This window comes from Tripterygium wilfordii, chromosome 8, assembly GCF_013401445.1.
Source record: "Tripterygium wilfordii isolate XIE 37 chromosome 8, ASM1340144v1, whole genome shotgun sequence".
Taxonomy (NCBI): Eukaryota; Viridiplantae; Streptophyta; class Magnoliopsida; order Celastrales; family Celastraceae; genus Tripterygium; species Tripterygium wilfordii.
In genome coordinates this window covers 5944095-5953133 of record NC_052239.1, presented here as the reverse complement: position 1 = coordinate 5953133, position 9039 = coordinate 5944095, and the positions used below count along the sequence as shown (strand labels likewise).

Sequence of the window (9039 nt, the reverse complement as noted above, 5' to 3'; positions counted from 1 at the left end):
ATAACAGGAAATTACTAAAAAAACCCTTTAAAACAGAGCCTAGCACATTACAACCAACAGAGAGTTCGAATGTCATCCGAATCCTTTCCCAAGAAGGTGATCTTTTCCTTACTTCTCGATCTCTGCTCCTACTGGGTGATTTGGTGAACCTTTCGTGCATAGCCTCTCGTTGATTTCCAATGGTAGCAAAAACCGAAGCACTTGATGTTATGATAGTAGTGCGAAAAACTAATATCGAGTGTGTGTTACAATAGTACACATTTTCAAGCACTCCAAACAAAAACTATCATCTACCATTTGCGAAGTGTAAAGAGGAGGAGAGAGAGAAAGTGAGGAGATGTTGCAATGTGTCAAGCTTTGTGAGGTTGTGTGGGTCCAAAATTCACTCTCAAGTGGCTCTTGAAATATCAAGTGTCCACTAAATATTTAGAGCATCCACAATGGGTGCTATATTCAACACTTCAAATTACACTTTATCTAAAAGTGTAGTGCTAGAGCACCACAGTTGGTGCAAAACAACACTTGTGTCTATCTTGAAACCTTGTACATACTCCATATATCAAGTACCTATTAAGTTATCAATTTGGACCCACAAAACTAATAGAAAAATGACACGTGCGCAACCATTCTTGATCTCTTGACAAAGAGAGGAAAATGGTATAAATGGTAGATGTGTTCTAAGTGTTTGTATTTTGATACCATTATAGGGTGGACTATTGATAATATGGTGATGCACAAACACGAAGATAAAATGGAGAACTTGAAACTGAGTAAGTAACTGAATTTTCCAAGGCATCATTATAATAAGAGGTAGTGACCATTAAGGCCATAAAGCATGTGCATGAATGAGAAAAACAATCCTCAAACAAATAAAATATTTTCCAACCATTCTAAAAATAAAAGGAGTAGTCCGACTTAAATTGCATTAGCTCAAACAATATCGACTTTCGAAAAAACAATGTTCGCTAAGTAACATAAGGATTAATAAGAAGCTATTGGCTTAATGCTAGACACTCTCTAGAATTTCAAACAAGTTGATTGTTTGAATCCGGCACGAACTGGAAATAACAATATTAAAATCAATATCATTCATAAAAAAAATTTAGTCAACGTAAGATTTTCACTTTCTTCCAAGAAAAGCATAAGTTCAATGTTCAATCACTTGCAGTTTAGATTCAAGAAGTATAATTTTAATGAACATCAGTATTCAAGTTGCAGAACCGCTGCAGCTATTCTGACCAACTAATGACCCAAAAAAAAAGGACGTTCAAAATCACTTCTTCTTTTTGGGTTCTCCTGCATATTCATCTATTAGTGCATCAACATCTTTCCAGAAAAGGCCCTCCGCCAAAATTCCATCCTTAGTAAACCTGCAATATTTGGGAGAAATTAGAAATGTGGCGTCAGTGTTACAGCATATATATGTGTGTGTGTGTGTGTGTGTGTGTGTGTGTGTGTGGAGGGAGGAAGAGAGAAAGAGAGACCACTGAGTAACGCTTTTGGTGAACTCTACTTGTTTCCCCGCTGAAATTGATTTGGGATCTGAACTGGCTATTGTAAGTGTGTACAAATCAGAAAATCTTGGCAATTTTGAGGAGACCACCAAGCCAGTACTCGTGAAGGACCCCTGTAGAAAAGTTGGCAGCTAAGATGGTGAGTAGAGAAGAAAACCATTCAAACAACTTAGCTTTGCTTCTAGTTTCTGAGTGGCAAGGCGGGTTCTACATGCATAATCAAATTGCTTGCTAACATCGATGCAACACATAAAGGCTAAAGCAATTCACATAAGAAAACAAAATTGATAAGTTCACTGTTCACTGTCTGTTTTATTCTAGGTACAATCTGCTTTCACTGTCAGTCACATAATTGGATACTGTAAATTGACAAAAGCGGAAAGGAAAAGCAAGCCATCTTAGTATTCCAAACACTCCACAACAAAGCAACCATATCTATGAAGAAGAGCACGCATGTATCTCCAACTGATTGCAGAAAACAAGAAACATGATTCCCATTGCCAACTAATTCAATAACTGAATTCCAATTTCATTCCAGAACGGAAATCCTATTAACTAACTGAAACAGAAGATGAACACGTGTACAGAGAGCAACAGTATTTTTTGAATTTCAATGGAACAAAAAGGAACAATGTTAATATTATACCAAAAGGAAAGAATCCTAAAACAACTATGAAAGAAGAGGATGATAGTATGATACTTGGGAAATGCTCGATCTTTTTAAAAGCTCAAGCTAACTTTCTATACCGAACATAAGCAATCTAACACCAAGTATAACATTTACCAACAATTTGGTGGATAATCATAGCCTAACTCATAAGACAACTTTAATGAGAGATGCAAGATAGTAGACTCATGCTTAATTATCTCTTCATCGCCATTTTTTCTAGGCCAAACAATATAATAGGCTAGTAATTCTTTAAGAAAAAAAATTAAAACACAAATGAAAGTGATAGAGTTGTGCTCTTGGCGAATTTGCCCCTAAATTAACCAAACAAATGCTGTTGCACCATGATGGAGATCGAAAAAAGAAGAGAAAGATAAGGATGCCTCATTAAACACCTCCATTGTGATCTAGTGGTAAAGGCGGTTACCACATACAGATTTTCATGCTACTAGAAGCTTCAAAATCTCCCTCAAGCAGTGGAAAGGGGCTAAACAACTCCCATGCAGGCTACCACAATGGAAGCCAAAGGAAAAACAATATCTTTTAACATTAGAGTACTTAGAAGTTAAAAGGCACAAGGATGAAACCTAATTTTATGCAGAGCCTTTTCATAAATCCCAAGGCAAATAGTTTTTGCATGCCAAAATTTTATTGAAATCAGGGAAGGGCAAGATGTATGCAACCCAGAGTTTTTAAGTGCCCAAAGTGTAAAGGCATCACTTCGCTTCAAAGCGCAAAGCACTCGCTTCAGAGATGTAAAGTGCAAAATTCATAAATGATTTAATAAATTCAATATTCATAAGACTAGCACCTGTTCAAATGTTCATATATATGTGTGATAACATCTCTATCTACCACAAAGGACTGATAAGTTGACTTGAATGATAACATGATATATTCTGGATTTGGCCCCCTTCAACATAAGTCCAAGGCTCCAAATAGTAATACACTCTATACTCACTTGGAAGCACATGCCTACATGTGAAGATATAGAAGGCTTTCATTTATTTACAGCAATCAATGGCTTGGAATTTTGACACTTTTTTAGGGTTTGCAGCCACTCTTGTAGACAACACAAAGAGTACAAGATCATAAATCATTAACAAATATAAATTATTTTCATTATAGTGTGGCAGTTGGGCACTATATGTATGTTCGTTTGTATATCAAGAACTCAAAGATTCAAGTGGGATCATGGAGGAGAAAGTTGTCAACATCTTTAAAGGGTTGATCAATCAATTCCATGTACTGATGCATGAACATTTGTTATCTAGACCAGAACAATATGTATATGTGCCTATGTGGCCAACAATGAACCAACTTAATAGTATTAACTTTGAAAAATATCATGGGAAAATTATGGTCAATCATATTATCCAATACATGTCAGGTTACATAAAGACAATATATCATACATGTGAAAAAACAAAGAGAGGCTGAGGTGCAACTAATTAATTAATTAGTTACAACATATCATAAGTTATCAACATTGAACAATTGGTGATATGATTTAACTCTGACTAAAATCGTAGAATGAACTCAAAAGAAGTGAAAAAAAGATATAATAAAAGGCAACAACATGAAAAATTACTGAACTCAAAAACATATGGCACATGGAATTTTGACAGAGATACACGAGGCAACGGAAAGAGCCGCGAAGACAGAGAGAGGCGCGGGGACAGAGGAGGAGCAATCGACGGCAGAGGAAAAGAGACAGAAAGAGGAAGGAAGAAGAAGAGGGATCTAGGGCTCCACTTGTTCTGGGTTTCTCAATTTTAGAGCAATTGGGCCCAAGCCAAACCATCATCGACACAGAAGTGCATGGGGCGTGCGCTTCAAAAGAAGCACATGCCTCATCGAGCTTCTGGCACATCAGCAACGCAAGACGAAGCGAGGCGCAAGAAGTGCGCTTCGCCTTGCTTCTCGCTTAAAGCACATGGGGCGCTCGATTTTGATGACGCTGATGCAACCTTACACCACATTGAGGAGATACTAAACCTCTGCCCTCTATCTTTGTAATGAAACAACTTTCCAATATGCCACGATGAAGCTGATTTGTCATAATGTATTATTAGTAGACCACAATACCAAAATATTAAACTTAATTTGAGTAAAAGTAAAGAGTAAGGGTAAAACCTACACATGATCGACTCGATTCTGCTAGCAATGGGGCGCGGCAAGGGAAGGATAGACATCATATAAACAGGGAGGTTTGAGAGGGTACTTTTAATTAGCATTAGCCTCTCTGTCTTTGATAAACTATTTCTTTTCCACCCTGACAGCTTCTTGTCAAAACTAGCAACCAGTGGACTCCAAGTATTATGGTCTTTGTGCTTAGCGCCTAAGGGGAGCCCAAGATAACTTGTAGGTAAGCTGCAAACACTGCACCCGAGAACAAGAAGGTGCATCTGGTTAACTGGAATTGTGTCAAGCTGCCTAGAGAAGCTGGAGGCCTAGGAATTAAATGCCTGTCCACTTTTAACAAAGCCTTACTTGGGAAATGGTTATGGAGATTTGCCACCAGTAAAGATCATTTATGGAGGAAAATCATTGCATGCAAATATGGCACAGAGAAGAATGGGTGGTGTACCAAGCAGAATAGAGATACTTATGGGTGCAGTCTATGGAGATTCATCAGAAAGGGTTGGGATGCCTGGTTCGACTTAACTAAATACCAAGCTGGTAGAGGCAATTCAATAAGCTTCTGGAATGATGTCTGGACGGGAGATACACCAATTAGGGTTTCTTTCCCAAACTTATATAGTATAGCTTCTCAAAAGGAGGCATCCATTCATCAGGTGATTCAGGTTCATGAGGGAGGCATCACTTGGAACATCACTTTTATTCGGGAAGCTCAAGATTGGGAAGTGGATATGTTTGCAGAATTTTGGTGCCTGGTTTATGGCTCAAAAATTAATCCCACCAAAGAGAACAAAATCTGCTGGAAGCTAGAAAATAACAACTTGTTCTCAGTGAGCTCCTTTTATAAAGAGCTGCTAAGGGGCAAGCTATACTTGGGAAACACTAATTATCCGTGGCTTTGGATATGGAAGACTATGGCTCCCCCTAAAGTTGCGTTCTTCTGCTGGGAGGTAGTTTGGGAGAGAATATTAACTCTGGACAACCTAGAAAGGAGAGGCTTTTCTCTGGTGAATAGATGCTATTTGTGTAAAGTTGCTCCGGAGTCTATTAATCATCTATTCTTGCACTGCCTTTGGTCCAAAAAGGTCTGGGAGATGGCTTGGAAGATGATGGGCATATCTTGGGTCACAAACTATACGGTAGGCAAAGAGTTGCTATCTTGGGGTTCGTTTGGCAAAGACAAGCAACAAAGGAAATTCATCCAGCTTATTCCTTTGTCAGTGATGTGGCAGATCTGGAAGGAAAGAAACAACAGAATATTCAACAACAAGCATGGTTGCAAAAATCGCTAGTCGGCCGCTAGGCGGTTTGCGGGGATTAGGGATTAATTGGATTAATCGGGGACTAGTCGGAGATTAATCGGATTAATCGTTTTGAGTTTTTTTAATTAAAAAATAATATATATGTAATACATATCATATATATATATATATATGTAAAAACACAATATATATATATATATGTTATAATGTAATGTAACCATTGTCCTTTTTATGTCAAGGCCAAATTAGGTTTATTGTTTTCAAGCCCAAGTCAAACTATTATGTCAACCCATTCCAAGAAAAGCCTAACCACAACTCTAGAAGTGTCCGATGTGAAAAAATAATATGTATAAAAATAAAAAACAAATGGACTAAAGGAATGATGAGTATTACTGTAGTAGTGGACTAAAAGAAGAGAGTCCGTGGGCTACAAAGTTGCTTTTGATCCCAAAGCTCCACCACTCATTTATAATTAAAAAAAGCTTCTAATCTCTCCTCAAACTACACGTCTCCACCCCCTGTTGACATCAAAGCATCCCTCCTCTCTCCACCAGCGATGCAAGGCCAACATAACTCAACAGCCTCTCCTTCGACGTAGCCTAATCTACCGAGATCCATATCCAGCACTTTTCAGGGCACCCGGTGTCGATAAGTGTTGCAGCAAGTGTTCACGAAGAAGATGAGAGGCTAGCAAGTGTTCGCGAAGAAGATGAGAGGAGGTGCAAGTGTTCGTTAATCACTGAACCAGTCGATCAGGCTGCGCAAGTGTTCTGGAGTGATCTACAGCCAAGAACAGCTACAGAACCAGTCGACAGGAGTGGAGAACTGGGCCAGAAGAACCAGTCACCGATTTAAGTTTCCCGATTACCCTCTAGTCAAAGCGGGAAGTCTCGACTAGCGACTAGTCGGCCGACAAGTCGCCGACTAGAGGGATTTTTGCAACAATGACAACAAGGAATCCTCCTTAGACTGTTTCATTGATACTTGGTTCGATTGTCTTAAGTTTTGGACTTATTATCTCCCTGGAAGTGTGTTTGATCTTTTAAACTGTTCTTCTTTGTGATTTGGGGGTTGCTCCCCTGTGTTGCTTCTTTTAATAAAAGTTTTCCATTCAAAAAAAAAAAAAAAAAAAAAGTGGAACAAGATTCAAAGACTCAGAAATATTGTGCTCAAACCACTCTCAACTTCTTCAATATAACGAGCCAACGGTTCAGGTACAGCTGACTAACGCTTTGGCTCGGCTAGCAAGGGGCTAGACAAGAGAGAACCATTTAAAATAGAGGACACATAGATTGTGCCATGTCCTTAAGGGGTTGGGTTCCCAAGGATTATTTGCATTTTGCACCACTCTCAAACAGATTATTTGCAGTGTAACTCAACCCTGAGTCCCTGACACATCTATAACTGACCCAACGTCCCACCTGAAGAAGACATCACAAATTTTCACACTTTCAAGAAATATTAATAGTTAAACAAAACCTCCACACCACTTCAAAATCAGAGGATGATTGAACAAGAACAGGCTACCAAAGCATTGTCAAGTATTCTCATTAACCATACAAGTAGTTACGCACCATTAGAGCTTAGAAAAAATAGCACGCTTTCCTTTATTTAGTCTCATTAACCATATGACTTAATATCAGCTACGCATCAGTTAAGCTTATCAGAACAGGTGTGAGGGAGTAAAGATACTCTCAACTCCAAAAGACAAAATCGTAAGCTGTCTTTCTTCTGACTGAACAATTAATATTCAATACAAGCATTCCATAATTTTTTTGGATAAGCTCAAGCGTTCCATAAAAACCAGAAAATGTAGCAGAAAAATTTTATGCACTACTCTTCAATCCCCAGTAGCACAACTGAACATGCAGTGACATGAGATCATTCTTAACCGCAAAGGCGCAAAGCAAGTAAAAATTATTGCCAATCAAAAGATTATCTGTGCTATACAATCCACACATGGCACAACAGTGACACCATAATATATATATATATGCATGACACGTAGACATGTTATCAGGCAAACATAACTACTAAAGCAATTTATGCAGCTTGAAGATATAGACTGACTTACCTCAGGAGGATAAGTAAACAAGATCGCATTCTTTTCCTTTGTGTATATTATCAACTGCAATAACCCATTGAACACTACATATGTACGAAAGTCAAGGACCAAACATACTAGAAATGTAACAAGACAAAAGTACATAACTATTGTATCATCTGTGGATCATTCAGTACCAACAAATATTAAGGCTTCAGCTATCCACCAAAATATCTTGATCGTGCCCACTCTATCATATATTCATATGTAGGTAACATATAAACCCCAGCAATCAAGTACAATGTAATCATATCAAGAGAGAATTTTTCTTAACAAAAGGCAAAATAATCAAAAAGGATATAATGCGATGCAACCAATAAGAAAGTCCTTGTTCTCAGGGAACTTCTTATTGTAAAACTGGGCAAAAAGAGCGATAATAATGATAACCAGCCCCAGCACCAGCCTTATGTTACTCATCCTCACATCTTCCACAAATCCGCGGGTCGTGACAACCTTCAAAGTTCAAAATTAAAAGAGAAAAAATAATCAATAAAAAAGAAACAAGATATCAACAGATCTAAATTCGAGCGAGCAGACAATTAGGGTTTACCTCGGATACGGACTCATCGAGGATGTGCTTGATGGAGTGGTGATCGAGCAGATTGGCCTTCTTAGGGTTTTTGGCGGCCATATCTTTCTTACAGTTAGCTACGTTAATTTGGGTGTCCACAGTCCGAACAGAGAGCAGTGAAATCTGATCTTGCTACTATCTGTAGTCTCCCAAAACGCACCCGTATAGCAACCGCACACAGGCACTAACAAAACACAAAATTACTCAAATACCATTCGACCCGACCCGACCCGACCCGACCCGACCCGACCCGACCCGACCCATTTATATAATGCTGAGCTGCCACGTCAGATTCTAAAGGCAACAAGTAGTTGCCACATGTAATTAGTTTTAAATCTAATTTAATTAAAATTGAATTTAGGGCTAAAGTAATGCCTGTCTGTTCATATTCCAATCCAGGTTCCTGATCGTTGAACCGTTTCATTCCTTTTAGTTTTTACACGTCTGTTATGTTATATGAGGAAGGAATTCAACCGCTTTGCTTTTCCTTGTTCAATTCGATTGTTTGCGTTGGGTCTTTCATGCTTCGTTATTGATTTGTGTTCAGCTGTTGTATTGGGTCTTCTCTCCTCAAAGACATCTCCAAATAAATAATTGTTGACTTGAGCGCTCACGTTGTTGCCACAACAAAGCAAATAAATATGTCTATTATGGGCCTATTTGGGAGTGCTGTGAGGTGTGGTGAGGTGCTGTGAGGTAAAAAGCTGTGGTGCTGTGAGGTGAGTTGAAACGCAAAAAGCTGTTTGGCGCATCACTTTTAAAACTGTGGTGCGGTGCTG

The 9039-nt window shown here is 38.6% G+C and overlaps 1 protein-coding gene across 1 annotated transcript; it reads right to left on the bottom strand.

The window, feature by feature from the left end:
- Positions 1-1092: 1092 nt before the first annotated feature.
- Positions 1093-8400, bottom strand: LOC120003488 (probable signal peptidase complex subunit 2). Its single transcript, XM_038852493.1, has 5 exons — positions 8240-8400; positions 7991-8142; positions 7660-7741; positions 1485-1627; positions 1093-1370 (listed from the first exon to the last, which is right to left on the bottom strand). Exons 1-5 carry the CDS (start codon positions 8318-8320, stop codon positions 1274-1276), a joined length of 555 nt encoding a protein of 184 aa, XP_038708421.1. The 5' UTR covers positions 8321-8400; the 3' UTR covers positions 1093-1273.
- Between the last annotated feature and the right edge of the window lie 639 nt (positions 8401-9039).

Bases quoted from the DNA above. Each gene is read 5' to 3' on its own strand.
- LOC120003488 (XM_038852493.1), bottom strand. From the start codon at position 8,320: ATGGCCGCCAAAAACCCTAAGAAGGCCAATCTGCTCGATCACCACTCC. The intron at 8,143-8,239 runs GTAAACCCTAAT...TGAACTTTGAAG, and splicing joins TCGATGAGTCCGTATCCGAG to GTTGTCACGACCCGCGGATT. The intron at 1,371-1,484 runs GTCTCTCTTTCT...CAAATATTGCAG, and splicing joins ACCAAAAGCGTTACTCAGTG to GTTTACTAAGGATGGAATTT.